At 38.0% G+C, this 18,373-nt stretch overlaps 1 protein-coding gene across 1 annotated transcript in view; it reads left to right on the top strand.

The window, feature by feature from the left end:
* The window catches only part of Zc3h6 (zinc finger CCCH-type containing 6), a gene marked incomplete at its 5' end in the record, with an annotated part of 39,294 nt that overhangs the window by 4,073 nt on the left and 16,848 nt on the right, over positions 1 to 18,373 (top strand). Inside the window, 3 exons of the mRNA XM_013019709.1 lie at positions 5,439 to 5,715; positions 10,939 to 11,072; positions 17,840 to 17,956. Of these exons, the coding sequence (XP_012875163.1) occupies positions 5,439 to 5,715; positions 10,939 to 11,072; positions 17,840 to 17,956 (528 nt within the window). The remainder of the gene's footprint in view (positions 1 to 5,438; positions 5,716 to 10,938; positions 11,073 to 17,839; positions 17,957 to 18,373) is intronic.

Genomic DNA, 18,373 nt, shown 5'->3' with positions numbered 1-18,373 from the left:
CTCTTCAGCTCAAGGCGAGCACTCTACCACTTGAGCTACAGTGCCACTTCCGGTTTTCTGGTGGTTTATTGGAGATAGGAGTCTCATGGTCTCTCCTGCCCGGGCTGGCTTTGAACCTCGATCCTCAGATCTCAGCCTCCTGAGTAGCTAGGATTACAGGCGTGAGCCACCAGTGCCCTTCTCTCTTTTCTTTAATGTTACTGTTTGAACTCAGGGTCCTGTGCTTACAAGGCAAGCACTAAATCACTAAAGCCATGCCTCTAGTTCTTTGTGCTATTGTTTTTTGTTTGTTTGTTTGTTTTTCTTAGTATAGGGTCTTGTACTTTTGCCTGGGCTAGTCAGAACCTGGATCTTCATACCTATGCCTCTGGTGTAGTTGTGTAACAAATGTGTACCACCACACCTGCTTCTTGATTGAGATGGTATCTTGCTAACATTCTTTCTAGGGTAGCCGTGAGTTGCTATTCACTTATTCTCTGCCTCTCAATTAGCTGGGATTATAGGCATGAACAATACCACCGAACTTTCTGTTGAGGAACAGCCAAGCTGTTTTGTAGAGACTGCATCATTTTACAAACTCATCAGAAATGATTGAGATAATGCTTCCATATCTTTTTTACACTCTCGTTATTTTCCATATTTAGGAAGAAATGGTAAATGAGTGTGAAGAGATATATCATTATGGTTTTAGGTGCTGCCTTGTGTATGTGTTTATGTGAGTGTGTGCGTGTGTGCGCCTGTGTGTGTGCATGCCCACACATGCATGCCTGCATCTGTGTGTGGCAATACTAGGGCTTTTACTCAGGGCCTGACACTCTCAGCTTTTTCCCTTAAGGTAGGTGCTCTGTTACTTGGGCCATGCCTCAGCTTATAGCTTTTTGCTGGTCAGTTGGAGATGAGTGTCTCAAATTTGTCTGCCCAGAAATATTTTGAGGTGCATTGGTGTTAGCTGTTCTTTAAAGGTCTGGTAAAGTACAGCATTGAATCTTTCTGGTTCTGGGTTTTTTTTTCCTTTTTCTTTTTTGTTGGTCGTGGGGCTTGAACTCTGGGCCTGGGCGCTGTCCCTCAGCTTTCCAGCTCAAGGCAAGCGCTCTACCACTTGAGCTACAGCGCCACTTCCGGTTTTCTGGTGGTTTATTGGAGATAGGAGTCTCACGGTCTTTCCTGCCTGGGCTGGCTTTGAACTGCGATCCTCAGATCTCAGCCTCCTGAGTAGCTAGGATTACAGACGTGAGCCACCAGCGCCCGGCTGGTTCTGGGGTTTTCTTAGTTGGGGAGCCTTCAGTCTCTTTGCTCGTTATGGGTGTGTTTAAGTGAGGTTTAACTTGGTTCAATTTAGGTAGGTCAGATGCATGTAAAAATCTATTCATTTCTTTTTGGTTTTCCAGTTTATTAGACCTTTTTTTTTTTTTTGGCCAGTCCTGGGGCTTGAACTCATGGCCTGGACACTGTCCCTGAGCTTCTTTTGCTCAAGGCTAGCACTCTACCACTTGAGCCACAGTTCTACTTCCAGCTTTTTCTGTTTATGTGGTGTTGAGGAATCAAACTTAGGGCTTCATGAACATGCTAGGCAAGAACTCTACCACTAAGCTACAGGGTTTTTTTTGTTTTGTTTTTCTTATTGTTTTGTTTTGGTTTTGGTCAGTTGTGGGGCTTGAACTCTGGGCTTGGGTGCTGTGCATGCGCTCTTCAGCTCAAGGCTAGTGCTCTACCACTTGAGCCACAGCACCACTTCCGGTTTTCTAGTGGTTTATTGGAGATAAGAGTCTCATGGACTTTCCTGTCCGGGCTGGCTTTGAACCACGATTCTTAGATCTCAGCCTCCTGAGTAGCTAGGATTACAGGACCCGGCTTGTTTTGTTTTGTTTTGTTTGGCTTGTTTTTTTTCTGTCGATCATGGGGCTTGAACTCTGGGCCTGGGTGCTATCCCTCAGCTCTTCAGCCCAAGGTGAGTGCTCTATCACTTGAGCCACAGCACCACTTCTGGTTTTCTGGTGGTTAGTTGGAGATGAGTCTCACAGACTTTCCTGCCTGGGCTGGCTTTGAACTGTGATCCTCAGATCTCAGCCTCCTTAGTAGCTAGGATTACAGGCGTGAGCCACTGGCACCTGGCCTAAGCCACAGTTTTTAAAGTATTCCCTAATAATTCTCTGAGTTCATTGACATTGTTGTGATATTCCTCTTTTGTCTTTAATTTTATTAATTTTTCTTTTCCATCTTTTTGTTATTTTGGTTAAGGATTTTCAATCTTGTTTACCCTTTCAGAAACTCAGTTCTTTGTTTCAGTGAGTCTTTGTATTATTCTCTTAGCCAAACTGTATTGTATAGTTTCTCCTATTATTAATATCTAATTTCATTTTATTATCATAGGTTAAAATACAGGATATTATTTGTTTTTTTTACTATATTAAAATTTGCTTTATGTCCTAAATTGTGATCTATTTTGGAGAAAGTTCTGTAGACCACTGAGAAAAATATGTATTATGGCAATTGTTGGCTAGACTACTCTGTAGATATATATTAAGCCTGTTTGATCTATGGTACACTTTCATTCTCAGTTGCCTTTGTTAAAATTTTGATCTAGACTATCTATCTATCGATATGAGTCATGTGTTGAAATTACCCACTATTATTGTATCTTTAGCTGTCCCTATGAGTCTATAATGTCACTTTATTTATGCATGCATGCTGGTCCTGGGGCTTGAACTCAGAGCCTGAGCACTATCCCTGAGATTCTTTTTGCTAAAGGCTAGCACTCACCACTTAAGCTACAATATCACTTCTAGCTTTTTCAGAGTAATTTATTGGAGGTAAGAGTCTCTCACAGACTTTTCTGTCTGGACTAGCTTTGAACTGTGATCCTCAGATCTCAGCCTCGGAATAGCTAGGATTACAGGTGTGAGCCACCAGTGCCCAGCTGTAATGTCTTATATTAGGTGTACTTAACATTCAGTATATACATGTTTACAGTCATATGTGTTTACAATCATAAAGTCTTGATGTATTTATTCCCTAATATTTAGTGACTTTCTTTACCTTCTCTAACTAATTTTGGCTCGAAATTTCTTTAGTCAGATATGAGTAGAGGTATGCTTGGTTGGTTTTGACTTCACTTGCTTAGTGTATCCTGTGGCTTTTAGTCTGTCTATGTCTTTGCTTATGAGGTTTTTTTCTTGTTGACAGCAGTTTGATCTTGTTTATTAATTCAGTCAGCTAGGATTTTTTTTGTGTGCTAGTCTCAGGGCTTGAACTCTGTCTGGGTCTTCATGCTGTCCCTGAGCTTCTCTGCTCATGGCTAGTACTCTACCACTTAAGCCACAGATTCACTTCCTTCTTTTTATGTTTTATTGGAGATAAGAGTCTCTCTAAGTTTTCTGCCCCAGGCAGATCTGAGGCAATCTTCAGATTTCAGTCTCCCGAGTAGATAGGATTATAGGCTTGAGCCACTGGTACTTGGCTACCAATTTTGTTTTGTTTTGTTTGTGTGTGTTTTGTTTTGTTTTTTTGTCAGCTGTGGGGCTTGAGCTCTGGGCCTCCGTACTGTCCCTCAGCTCTTCAGCCCAAGGGTAGCGCTCTACTGCTTGAGCCACAGTGCCTCTTATTGGAGATAAGAGTCTCTAGGACTTTCCTGCCCAGGCTGGCTTTGAACCTGATCCTCAGATCTCAGCCTCCTGAGTAGCTAGGATTACAGGCGTGAGCCACCACTCCCTGGCCAATTTGTATTTTTTTGAGTGGACAGTCAATACCCTTTACATTTAGAGTTATTATTGAGAGGTTTTATGGATTCTTGTATTTTGGGGTTGTTTTGTCTTTACCTTTCTTGGGACTTTGTCGGTTTTCTAACTTGCACTAATTCTCTTGTTATAAATGAAGTTTTATTAAATTGACTTATTTTAAAATTTGAAAAGTATTCTAATTTAGTTATATAAATATTCAAATATAATACATTTAAAATGCATTAATGTAATGATTAGGCATACTCTTTTAAATTCTCAAGTTGTAATTATGTAAGCTTTTTCTTGGTGTTTTAAAAAATCAACATAGGATATGTGAATATTAAAAGTATTTCAATGGGGCTGAGAAGGTGGCTGAGTGGTAGAGCGCTTGCCTTGCATGCTCGAGGCCCTGGGTTTGATTCCTCAGCACCACATAAGCAAAAAGAAAAAAGCCGGAAGTGGCGCTGTGGCTCAAGTGGTAGAGCGCTAGCCTTGAGCTGAAGAGCTGAGGGACAGTGCCCAGGTTCAGAGTTCAGGCCCCATGACCAGACCCCCCCCCCCAAAAAAAAGTATTTCAATGAAAAACTTTAATACTATAATTAAATTTAATAAACTTGTAGGACCAAATTGTATTTTTTGTTTCCCAATGTCTTAGAAAGGAAGAAATATAATTAATAATGTTTATTGTAATTAACAGTTTCTAATGAACAGTTTGTTCACTTGATGTTTTCCCCAATTTAAGAATGTTTTCCTTTCTGTTAGAAAATATAACATTCCTTGTCCATGTAATTGTAACCCCTCTATACGGTATTTTCACAATTAAAAAAAAAAAAAGAAAACACAATATTTGGGCTGGGAAGGTGGCTAAGTGGTAGAGTGCTTGTCTTGCATACATTAGGCCCTAGGTTCAATTTCTCAATGCTACATAAGAAGAACAAGCAAGAAGTGGCACTGTGGCTCAAGTGGTAGAGCACTAGCCTTGAGCTGAAGAGCTGAGGGACAGCACCCAGGCCCAGAGTTCAGGCCCCATGACTGACAAAAAAAAAAAAAAAGAAGAAAAGAAAATATAATATTTCTTTTTCTAAAATGTTCCACATGTAATTTTTTGTTAAATATAATACCATTTGAGAACTTCACAATATCAGAGGAATATATACATACTTTTATATTTTCTCTCCAAGCTGTTTACAATCTTATTTTCAAAAAGATAGTTTCATTTGTTTTGAAAAAAATTTTTGTGGTGGTATGGAGTTTTAAATAGTTCTATACATATGAATATCAAGATATAGAACATGAAAAACAAAAGCTAAGAAATAAGAGTATAATGTTTAATATGTCACAAATACATTTAACTTTATGAACTTAGTATTAAATAATGTAAGTACTATGGGGCTGGGAATGTGGCTTAGTGGTAGAGTGCTTGCCTATCACTTTATTACCACATAAACAGAAAAAGCTCGAAATTGTACTGTGGCTCAAGTGGTAGAGTGCTAGCCTTGAGCAGAAGCTCAGGGACAGTGCCTATGCCCTGAGTTCAAGCCCCAAGACTGGCAGAAAACAACAATAATGTAAGTGCTAATGAATAGTTGAACTACTGACTTTTTTTTAAATCCCATCTTTCTGTGTGTGTGGGCAGGATGGAAGATAACCTATGTTTCTATCAGCTGCTGCATATAATTTTAAAATATCCTGAAAATAATTATCCCCCCACTTTTTTTTTAGCATCGACATATATCGGGAAGCTACATGACATCCAAGAAGAGTCAATATAACAAGAAATTTAAAAGTAAAGAATATGATGAGTACAGTAATTACAGTGATGATAATTTCGGTAATTATAGTGATGACAACTTTGGTAACTACAACATGGAAACTGAGGAAGATTATTCCAGTCAGTTGAAACATTACAGACAAGCTAATGAAACATCAAATAGTACTTTTGGGTCATCATATTCTAAAGAAATGGAGAAAAAACAGAGGATCAAAGGACCTCATCAAGGTAAGTTTGAAGTTAGTCTGTTTTAGAGTATGAGAAACTTATTAAAATATATCAGATCCTGAGTGCTGGTGCCTTATGCCTATATTCAAATCTAGCTACTCAGGAGCTGAGATCTGGGAGTTGCAGTTTGGAACCAGCCCAGGTAGACAAATTTTTTAGTAGTGGTTATGAATCCTTAAGATTCAAAATGAGAAAATAAGTTTCTGTAGCTACCACCTGTTTACTTACTGTTGTGAGATACGTGGTCCATGGAAAGACTAACTTGCAAACTGGTATATCAGTCACTTACAACTCAAATTAATCTAATGTATGTAGTTCAAGAAAACTGGAGCAAGATGAGGCAAAGGCAGAGTGATGAGCTCCCATACATTAATTTTTTGTACTTGGGGCTTCAACTCAGGGCCTGAGTGCTGTCCCTGAGGTTTTTGCTCAAGGCTAGTGCTCTCCCACTTGAGCCAAATCTGCACTTCTGGCTTTTTTTGTTTTGTCTGTGGTGGGGCTTGAACTCTAGGCCTGGGCACTATCCCTGAGTAAGTGCTCCACCACTTGAGCCACAGTGCCACTTTCGGTTTTCTGGTGGTTAATTGGAGATGATAACCTCACAGACTTTCCTGCCTGGGCTGGCTTTGAATCCAGATCCTCAGATCTCAGCCTCCTGAGTAGCTAGGATTACAGGTTTGAGCCACCAGCTCCCGGCATCACTTCTGGCTTTTAATTGGAGGTCAGAATCCATGGACTTCCTTCCCTGCTCATTGAACAACTGTGTTGTATTCCTCAGATCTCAGCATCCTGAGTAGCTAGCTAGGATTACAGGCATAAGCCACCTCTGCCTAACCCCTTTAATTATTTTTGAAAAAAATATTCAATTATGAGTAAATTTGATTATTTCTATGGATTTATTTTTTCTTGATTTTTCTAATGAAATTCCTTTGAAAAGTAAGAATCTTGGCTTTGTCAACTCAGAGGAAAAATAATTTTTTACATATATGCTATTACAATGGGTAAATATGTCACTCGAGTCCATTTGTAGTGGTATCAGGGATAATTCCAGTTTGGAATTCCAGTTTGTTTGTTCTTTTCACGTGGGTTTTCTTCACAGATTGTTTCTTGTTTTTCCTTTTAAAAAGTTGAGTTTTATTTATTTGTGCTGACACTGGGGTTTGAACTTAAGGCTTTGGGCTTTTGTTTGGATTATTCACTCATGGCCGATGCTCTACCATTTGAGCCATAGCTCCACTTCTGACTTTTTGCTAGTTAATTGGACAGTAGAGTGTCACAGATTTTTCTGCCAGAGCTACTTTGAGCCTCTTACCTTCAGATATCATCTTCCTGAGTGTCTAGGATTACAGGCAACATCTTTTATTTTTCACCTTTGTTTTTACTCCTCAGCTTATGAAACTGATGTATGATCAAATGCAGATAGCTTTTCCTGTGTAGAAAAGATAATCTTGGAATGAACAAAGATAAAATAAAATTAATGTGATTCAAGATAATAATTATTAGTATTTTGGGTGAATGTTCTTTTAGAATTTTTCAGGCTGTTATTTTCAAAATGAAATATATTGTTTATAAATTATATCTCAGTTACTCTTAACTGCCTTCTATTTAACCAATAGAATACCTTCCAACAATACAGCAGGGTTCCCTTCTGGCCACATCCCCTCCAGTATCTGTTGTTAGAATTCTTGATGATAGCCATTCTAACTGGGGTGAGGTGGAATCTCAATGTTGTTTTGATTTGATTTCTTTTATGGCTAGAGAGGTTGAGCATTTCTTCATGTGTCTATTGGTCATTCTTATTTCCTCTTCAGAGAAGTTTCTCTTTTTTTAACTTATTTATTTATTTTGGGTCTGGTCGTGGGGCCTGAACTCTGGGCCCTGGCGCTGTCCCTCAGCTCTTCAGCTCAAGGCTCACTCTACCACTTGAGCCACAGTGCCACTTCCGGCTTTTTTTTTCTGCTTATGTGGTGCTGAGGAATCGAACCTAGGGCCTCAAGCATGCAAGGCAAGCACTCTACCACTGAGCCACCTTCCCAGTCCAGAAGTTTCTCTTTAAGTCTTTAGCCCGCTTATTTATTGGGCAGTTGTTTCTTTGAGGATTGTTATTGGGGGATTTAATTTTTTGAGTTCCAAGTATTAAATTTGAGACCCTTGTCTATTGTATAGCTAGTGAAGATCTCCCAATCCGTGGGCTTTCTATTGATCTTGCCATGTAGAAGCTCTGCAGGTGGGAGTGTAAACTTGTTCAACCACTTTGGAAAGTAGTATGGAGGTTCATCAAAAGACTCCACATAGAGCTCCCCTGTGACCCAGCAATCCCACTTTTGGGCATTTACCCAAATGGAAATAAACAAGGTCATACTAAAGCTACCAGCACAACTATGTATATTGTAGCATTTTTTTTTACCATAGCTAAGATATGGAACCAACTCTGATGCTCCTTAGTAGATGAAGGATCAAGAAAATGTGGTATATATACACAATGGAATTCTATGCCTCCATCAGAAAGAATGCCATTGCTCAATTTGTTACAAAATGGAAGGACTTGGAAAAAATTATATTAAGTGAACTAAGCCAGGCCCAAAGAAACATAGGTCCCATGGTTTCCCTTATTTGCAACAACTAGTATATGTCTGGGACAAGCAGAAAAGGTCAGATAAGATAATGTTAGGCGAAATGGATCTCAAGATAGGGACACAAGTGGTTTTTTCTTTCTTGCTATTGTGTCTAACTTGCTATTGTTTCTAATGTATTTATAAGGTACCATGTGATTTTTGTTGTTGTTGTTGCTTTGTATGTCCCTCCCCCACAGTATAACCCCTGTTTTCACTGTATTCAATGTTGGTATAATTTGGGGAGGGGAAGGGAAAAAACAAATTGTTTAAATAGGGATACAGGTTGACCCATTGCAACAAGATGTACAAGATGCTATGTTGAAAAATGAACTTTGCAATTTAGGCATGGTGGGGGCAGGGGGGCGTGTAGTTGAGGTGGGAGGGAAGGGATGGTAGGGGAAAAACAAAAGAGGAGATAACAATGCTTCATTAAAAAAAAATGTACTCAGGGGCTGGGAAGGTGGCTCAGTGGTAGAGTGCTTGCCTTGCATGCGTGAGGTCCTGGGTTTGATTCCTCAGCACAACATAAGCAAAAAGAAAAAAGCCGGAAGTGGTGCTGTGGCTCAAGAGGTAGAGAGCTAGCCTTGAGCTGAAGAGCTGAGGGACAGCGCCCAGGCCCAGAGTTCAGGCCCCACGACCGGACCCCCCCCCCAAAAAAATGTACTCATTACCTTGCTCATGTAACTGTAACCCCTTTTCACAATAAAAAATTATTTAAAAAAGAATACCTTTTCATAACAAATTGTTAGTTTTTTTTGGTAGGACAGTAATTATTTGGGATTTAAGTTGCACCAATCTTAATTCTGTGGTTTATCCTGTAATAACCATATTAATATTTATTTCAGAAAACATTATATCAATCATTTTTTCTTAGGAGTAAATTATGACTGGAAGTGTGGCTCTTGGGCATGATTTCAAGCCCCCTTTTTAATTAAAGAAACAAGAAAAACTAGGTAGAGTTGGCTCATACCTATAATCTTAGCTACTCAAGTTTGGGAGAATTGTGGTTCAGGACCAGCTTGGGGAAAAGTTACTGAAATTCTATCTCAGTCAGTAAACTGGGCCTAATGGCATGAGGCTCTCATCCTAGCTATGTAGGAAATGACAGGTAAGATCATATTTTGAGTCTAGAGGTATAATACTCTGTCTGAAAAATAAATAAAGCTTGTACAGGATGGAGATATTGCTCAAGTGCTCTGCCTAGCAACTGTAAGACCCTGAGTTCAAAGCTCAGCACTGTCAATAAAAATTTATATATATATGTATATATATATATATATATATATATTTGAAATTCAAAAGACATAGACATCACCTGAAAGTTGTTGATCCATACACAAAGTAGATACCCAAAAATATGTTGTCCTGTTTATGATTGCATTCCCTCCCCAGTATATAAAAACACAAAATTCTCTGTAAATCTCTGCCAAATGTTATCTTTTTTAGTGTCTTCGACTTATTTTGGTGAAGTGAAATTTATATATGCGTGTATGTGTGTGTATGTATGTATATTTGTTGGTCATTTTGTATGTTTTAAGGTTATTAGTAAGCTTATCAGTTCAGTGTGACTTTGGTAAAATGAGGAATTCATTTGTATTGTAACTTACCACCCTAATATAATTTTTAAATTGAATATTTTTTTAAATTATTTTTTTTTCAATTTTTAAGTGCTGAGGATCCAATCCAGAGTCTCATGCATGCTAGGCAAGCATTCTACCATTGTGCTATATCACTCACTCATCTTTGTAGATTTTTTTTGAGACAGGGTCTTGTTATATAGGTCAGGCTGGCCCCAAACTCACAATATAATTCAGGTTATCTTCAAGCTTGCAGTCCTCCTGTTTCAGCCTCCTGAGTCCTGGGATCAGTTTCATAAGTACTTGGAAGATACTTAGAAATACCAAATTTTTCAAAAGCAAAAAGACAGTGTAATTTTACTTGTAGATACATGTATATGTATCTATTCAAATTATCAATAGTAGCCAGGCACAGGTGGTTCACATCTGTAATCCTAGCTACTCAGGAGGCTGAGATATGAGGATCAAGTTCAAAACCAGTCAAGAGTAGGAAAGTCCCTGTGACTTTTATCTCCAATTAACCACCAGAAAACTGGAAGTGATGCTGTGTCTCAAAGTGGTAGAGGGCTAGCCTTGTGCAAAAGAGCTCAGGGACAATGCCCACACCTTGAGTTCAAGCCCCATACTGACAAAATATATATCAGTAGAAATCTTGTTTTCTATAAATTAACCATCAGTATTTGTGAATGTCTTCCTAGGAATATACTGTTTAATTTAAAAAAAAGGTGTGATTAACATTATCCTTACGGAAATTAAAAAGAAAATAAAAAATTTTGGCTTCTGTGCCTGTGTGTACTTGCTCCACGCCTCCTATGTTTCCAGTATCCCTTGTGAGAAAATCCCTTATTATAAGGGAAAGCAATACCCATGAAGTAATTTGTAGATTCAGTTAATTTTTAAAAATAAATATGAGGACAAAATGAAGGATAGATTTTATAGACTATTACAAATATACTATTCATTGCAAAATAACAGATGGATAGTTATTGTTGCTTTCTGTAATACTTTAATTATATTTTTTACTTTTTTAGGTACCGAACAGAGGGTTAAAAGTTTTAATATTGGTCGGGGCCGTGGTTTGCAGAAGAAAATCAAACGAAAAGACCGTGGGGGAAGAGTCAATAAAGGGCCGAATGCCTTCTCAGGAATGGATGAATTTCAAGAGGTACTGAAAATTTTTATATGAGGAAAAGAAGACTTTTGCATCTTTTAAACCATTAGGTTGCAAAGAAAACGTGTTTTCAATGCCACTTTCCTAGTAAATGAAAATTTTCTAGTTCAGATCAAATGAATATAAACTACAAAAGAATAATTTGTTTCAATGAATCATGATGTTAATATGGAGGTATAAATTTAGGTGACCTAGAAATAAAGTTGTCTGTCTGTCTGTCTGTCTGTCTGTCTGTCTATCCATCCATTCATCTATCCATCCATCCTGTCAGTCCTGGAGCTTGAACTTAGAGCATGAGGACTCTCCTTGAGCATTCTTTCCAAAGGCTAGCGCTCTACTTCTGGCTTTTTGGTAGTTAATGGGAAATAAAAGTCTCATGGACTTTACTTTCTAAGCTGGATTTGAACTGTGTTCCTCAGATCTTAGCCTCCTGAGTAGCTAGGATTACAGATATGAGCCACTGGTGCCCAGCCTTATTTACTTTGTGCAGTCCTGGGGCTTGAACTCAGAACATGGGCACTGTCCTTGAACTTTTTTGAACAAGGCTAACACTCTACCACCTGGAACCACAGCTTTATTTCCAGCTTTCTGGTAGTTTATTGCAGTTTCACAGACTTTCCTGCCAGGGCTGTATGTGAGCCACTTGGGACCATAACTCTGCTTCCAGCTTTTTGGTAGTTTATTGTAGGTAAGAGTTTCATAGACCATGGTCCTCAGATCTCAGCCTCCTGAATAGCTAGAATTATGGACATGAGCCACCAGTTCTCAGCTTAAAAAATGGTATTTTATTTTAAGGACAAAAATAGCTATTAGTTCTCCACTGTGCTTTTCTAAAAGCCATCTTCTCTGTGTGCAGCAAAAGAACCTCAGGGACAGTGGCTCAAGCCCCAGGACCACCGAAAAAAAGGAAGTCATCCTCCACTGATACAAAAGGCAATGGGATTGTAATAGCTCAGTTTTGTAGTAGAGTCAAGAAGGGAGGCAGTGGTAAATTAATGTATTTATTAGAACGGAAAGCATTAAAAGAGAAGAAGAAAGAAAATAATTGCTTGGAAAAATATATATACCTACCATGTTGTAGTATATGTGGAATTGAAACTGAACATTTACATTTCAACCTTGTAGCAACTCTCTGGATTCATATGATCTAATTCCTGTATTTTATCACTGTTCTAGTAATCTTTACCTGAATTGACAGAAGCAAGGGTGGTTATTTGAAGCTGCAACCTTGAGTAAACTAATTAATTTGAATATGGTTGCTTTTCTTATGGTTAAGTTTAGTGATAATGGGCAGAGATGTAATATGTACTCCATATTGAAGAAGATGTTAGCAGCTGTGATCTGAAAAAAACTCTGGCCCAGATAAATTTGTGAAACCTAGGACTAGCTGTTCTGCTTTTGGGGCTTCTCAATCAACATTAATGTATTAAAGGCTCTGAGATTAGGCATAACATTATGAGGTTAGTCAACATCCATGTATTAAAGGTTATGTTAAGCATGGAAAAACTTACTTTGTCAAATCCATCATTTTCAAAATATACTTGACTACAAACTCCTGCTTCCAACTTTTTTTTGGCGGGGGGGTCCAGTCGTGGGCCTGAACTCTGGGCCTGGGTGCTGTCCCTCAGCTCTTCAGCTCTAGCGATCTACCACTTGAGCAACAGTGCCACTTCCAACTTTTTCTGCTTATGTGGTGCTGAGGAATTGGCCCCAGGGCCTCATGCATGCAAGGTAAGTGCTCTACCACTGAGCCACCTCCCCAGCCCGCTTCAAACTTTTTAACATTTACTGATCTACCCCTTTTCCACAGGACAACAGCTTTAGCATGGTTGTAGTTATTATTTTAGACCCTAGATGATTATTAATTTCTATCCGCTCATATTTCTGGTTGCTTTTCTTCTAGAATATACTGCTTTCCCTAACCCAAACTAATATGAATACTTTCTAAATAAGCCAGCTCCATATATAATACTTTAAAAAGAGAAAAAGTAGCATCCAAGAAAGTAAGGAGATTACTACTTACAATCTTGACTTCCATCTGTAAAATGAGAGTATGGTATTAACTCTTAAGGACTCCTTCAAGCACTGACATTTAAATGTATATAGATATAGGCTATAATTTAAAAAATAGTTTTTATCATATAATAGAAAAATAATGATTAAAATACATTATCAACATTATCAGTTTGTTAACTGTAATGAGAGACATTTTTTATGACTCCAGAAACAACCAGGAGAATACCAGAGTCCATGAAAGTAGTCATGTTCAGGGGCTGGGAAGGTGGCTCAGTGGTAGAGCACTTGCCTTGCATGCCTGAGGCCCTGGGTTCGATTCCTCAGCACCACATAAGCAAAAAAGAAAAAAGCCGGAAGTGGTGCTGGGGCTCAAGTGGTAGAGCGCTAGCCTTGAGCTGAAGAGCTGAGGGACAGCGCCCAGGCCCAGAGTTCAGGCCCCACGAACGGACCCAAAAAAAAAAAAAGAAAGAAAGTAGTTCATGTTCAGGAATGATCTGTGTAGAGAGAACACACAGGCCACATTAAAAGACACAAAAATAGATTTCTTTCCATCCTAATCCTTTCAGGGACTGTGAGATTCCCAGAAGACCAGGTAAATTCAGGGATACTTTCAGAACTACACTAATTTTCTTGGAAAGCCAAGCAAATTTGTCAGATTTTAAAGACTTACTTATTCTGATGGCTATATAATTTACATTTTTTAGTGTTTATGGCAGCTATTAAATTTTCTGTGAATCCATTCTCTTTCTATATATTTTAACATTTTACAGTCTTGTGCCTAGCATGTTTTCTAAGTAAATAAATTTTAAAATGATCAGTTAGGTAGCCTAATTTTCCTCCCATTTTTTCCCTTTTCTGTCTTTTTATTGTATTTTTATTAGTAATAGTAATAATACTATTTTATAATATACTATTATAATTGGAAGGCACAATTCCTAAGTTCTTTCCTAACTCTGGTAATTTTCATGTAACAGACAAATCACTAATTTCTCCAGTCATTATTTCTTGTATTTGTCCAGGAGGGTGATAGACTAGATTATCCCCATGTTTCTAGCTCTTACATTACAAAAGCTCTTTAGAGTAAGAGAACACTTGTAGTTTCTCTTTAAGCTCAAACTTAAAAGGTCAGATTTATTTGTAAAGTTGCTTTAGATTCTTTAAAGTTACTTTTATTATATTATGGTCAAGATTACTATAGTTATGAATAGTAAAATAACTTCTACTTGTTTAAGCTATACTAGCCTTCAAAACAAAATAATCTCAGTCTTCTATTAAAATAAGACATTTTAGGAAGTATACAAGACAAAAAGTAAGTTATTAGTGAAATGCATATTAGTTTATTTTTAGAGGATTTTGTGTATGTGAGTGTGATGCCTACTTTTTATGTTAAAATTTCAGAATTATGTTTTTTCTGTTGACTCATCAGCTTTGTATAATGTACTCTTCTTTTTCTTTTCTTGTATAATGCACCCTTGTTTTCTTTTTGTGCCAGTTCTGGGGCTTGAACTAAGGGCCTCATGCTCTCATTTGGCTTTTTCCACTCACAGCTGGTACTCTACCACTTTAGCCACACCTTCACTTCCAGCTTTTTATTTTCCTTTGGTTAATTGGAGCTAAGAGTCTCACAAATTTTTCTGCCCAGGCTGGTTTTGAACCTCATTCCTCAGTTCTCAATCTCCTGAGTAGCTTACAGAAGCCACTGGTGTTTGGCACATGATGCATTCTTCATGGCTACTTACTTTTTTACAATCACAAGTTTTGGCACAGAGGACTATGTGAGTTTAAATGAACCCATACATAATAATAACAACACTTGTGAATCAAAATTATGCAGCTCTATAATATATTAAATGATTCTGCCAGAGTATAAGTAATCTGATTGTGAATTCCTGGGCAGGATGGATGTACTTACATTTTGAAAAAAAATTTATATGTTCATCTCAATTTTTGTCAGTCCTGGGGCTTGAATTCAGGACCTGAGCTCTGTCCCTGAGCTTCTTTTTGCTCAAGGCTAGAACTCTACTACTTGACCCACAGCCCCCACTTCTGGGTTTATATGAATAGGTAATTGGAGATAAGAGTCTCATGGTCTCCTGCCTAGGCTGGCTTCAAACTGTGATTCTCAGATCTTAGCCTCTTTACTAGGTAGGATTATAAGTGTGAGCTACCAGTGCTGGCTACATTTATCTATTCTGTATTTTTGTACCTTTTTTATCATTCTTATAGTTGTGAGTGTTAAGGATAAAATTTTAGTCTGCCATCTATTGCCTAAAGTGTTACCTCTGAGGCAAGTTTCTGTTTTCAGTAGATTGTACTTTGTGTTCCATCTTACAAAGTAATACAAAATCAGTCACAGCAGAAGAATAGTGATTGAGAGCAATGTGCAAGGCATAGTGCTGCATAATACCTCTTGATAAAGTTTATAATGTAACTCATTACATTTAGCATAGCTCAGTGTCTTAGTTTCTCTTTCCTCATATTAGTAGCAGAGTTGAATAGAGCTATGAAGAAAACTACAGAAAACAAATAGGACTTGGAACTTCTTTTCTTAATGTATTTCTTTTTAATTTTTCAGATTTAGGAGCTAATAGTAATATACATTTTCTATTAAACATTTTTTCCCTTTAAGAGAATATAAAATGCTTGGTTGGTGTTTACACATGGCTTACACATTTAATCCTATCTACTCAGGAGGTCGAGATTTAAGGATAGCAATTCAAAGCCAGTCCAGGCAGAAAAAAGTGAGATTCTTTTCTTTCCTTTTTTTTTGGGGGTCCAGTCGTGGGGCCTGAACTCTGGGCCTGGGCGCTGTCCCTCAGCTCTTCAGCTTAAGGCTAGCGCTCTACCACTTGAGCCACAGCGCCACTTCTGGCTTTTTTCTTTTTGCTTATGTGGTGCTGAGGAATCGAACACAGGGCCTCATGCATGCAAGGCAAGCACTCTACCACTGAGCCACCTTTCCAGCCCCTTTTCTTTTCTTTTTTTTTGGTTGGTTGTGGGGCTTGAACTCTGGGCCTGGGCGCTCTCCCTGTGCTCTTCAGCTCAAGGCTAGTGCTATACCACTTGAGCCACAGCATGACTTCCGGCCTTTTCTGCTTATGTGGTTCTGAAGAATAGAACTCAGGGCCTCATGCATGCAAGGCAAGCACTCTACCATTGAGCCACCTTCCCAGCCCATCAGTGAGATTCTTGTATCCATTTAACCACTAGAAAACTGGAAGTGTAGCTGTTGCTAAAAGTGGTAGAGTATTAGCCTTGAGCAAAAGAGCTGAGGGACAGCAACCATGCTCTGAGATCAAGCCTCAACGACTGACCACAAATAACTATCAACAAAATCTTTAATCTCATCATCCAAAGACATGCTAAAATGTGGAGATGTATTAATTTAGTTTTTTTCTTTGCCTTTATTATTTTAAAATTTGGATCAGTAGTTTATTTCATAAAGCAATCTAAGCATTTTCTTATATCATAGGCACCTGTCACATGAATTTATTATGACTGTATAATATTCCATTACCTTAATGTATCATAATGTATTTGATCAGCCTCCTATTTATAGAGTATTTCTAGTTTTGTTTGTCTTACTATGTAACTATAGTAATTATTGCTGTGTGTAAATCTTTGTGTACTTCTCTGAGAATTTCTTCAGAATAATTCTGCATAGTAAAAGTTTTATGTCAAACAATATGGATATTTTGCTAGGCAAACTCTCTACCACTAAGCCACATACCCAGCCCCTATAGAGTGTTTTATATATAGTTTATATATGGTTTTATATATGGTGTTTAAAATAGCAAGAAATAAAAGCTTGGCAGCACCAGTGGTGCTGAGTCTTGTAATCCTAGCTACTTGAGAGGCTGATATCAAGAGATCAGTGTTTGAGGCCAGCCCTGTCAGAAAAGTTCATGAAACTCCTTCTCAATCTATAGCTGAGGGCAGTGGCATTCACAAGCCTATGAAAGGGAGGTTGGGAGGATTGCCATTCCAGGCCAGCATAGGCAGAAAAGTTTGTAAGACTTCTCCACCAAAGGAAGCTGGAGAGTTGGTAGGCATCTATGGTCCCAGCAACAACAGAAAGTTTAAAATAGGTAGATAGGAGCTCAGGTATGAATCTGAACAAGAAGCAAGATTTTATCTTGATAACTAGTGATGAACTGGCCAGAAGCCTGCCTAAGTGGTCTTGTACCAGTCTAGCAAGCACTAGGCCCTGACTTCTAAAACCCCAGTAACAAAACAAACAAAAAGGCTGTGGCAAATTGAAGGTGTATTTTGTTGGTATACCCAGGTTCAAGCCCACTACTGATTTGGAAGTGAGATACTATCTCAACAAAAAACAGGGCTGGAAGTGGTGCTGTGGCTCAAGTGGTAGAGCGCTCGCCTTGAGCTGAAGAGCGCAGGGACAGCGCCTAGGCCCTGAGTTCAAGACCCACAACCAACCACCAAAAAAAAAGAAAAAGAAAAACAGGGCTATATCTTTGTTCAAATGGTAGAATGCTAACCTAGTAAGTGTGAAGCACTGAGTTCAAATTCCAGTACTGCAAAAATAAATACTCTTTTGTATTTGCTAATGGCAATAAACAAGATTAAGCAGAAGTGTATCTTTCTCTCCAGTTAAATCTAGAGTATTAGAATGTCCGATATTGATTGATCTTAGTTGTCAATTTTTACTTCTTTTCAGATTTAACTGTATGTTTTAGTATCTGCTAATTTTCATGTTAAATTAAATTGAATTTTTTTTCTTGCAGTATAGTAAACCAGGGAAAAAATGGAAGGTTATGACTCAGGAATTTATTAGCCAGCACACAGTGGAACACAAAGGAAAACAAATCTGCAAATACTTCCTAGAAGGAAGATGTATTAAGGTAAATATATAAGGGGTATTAATAAATCACTCAAACTTCCAAAATAATCTTTAAATTTTCTTTTGGGATGGTACTTAATTTTTTCATTTCTCATGTAGGTGTAACAAAACTATTTAAAATGTACTTTGTATGAAATCCCTGAACATTAAGGCTTGTTTAATTATATTACAGATCAATAACAATTTGCAAAAATCAGATTTTATTTAGCAAATATGTTAACATTTGTGGTAAATACTGTGTGTCAAACAATGTTTACAGTAGAGCTAACATACAGTGATATAATCCTTGCAACTACCCTACTAAGTAGTTACTGTTATTATCCCTATTTTATATATGGCACCAAGAACTTAAAAAGTTGCTGTGGTATGTTGCTGTTTCCACAGCAGGATCTGGGAATGCATGTCTGGCTTAGGCAGG

This window comes from Dipodomys ordii, unplaced genomic scaffold, assembly GCF_000151885.1.
Source record: "Dipodomys ordii isolate 6190 unplaced genomic scaffold, Dord_2.0 Scaffold47, whole genome shotgun sequence".
Taxonomy (NCBI): domain Eukaryota; kingdom Metazoa; phylum Chordata; class Mammalia; order Rodentia; family Heteromyidae; genus Dipodomys; species Dipodomys ordii.
Note: the sequence above shows the minus strand (reverse complement) of the source record. Positions and strands in the feature narration are given on the sequence as shown.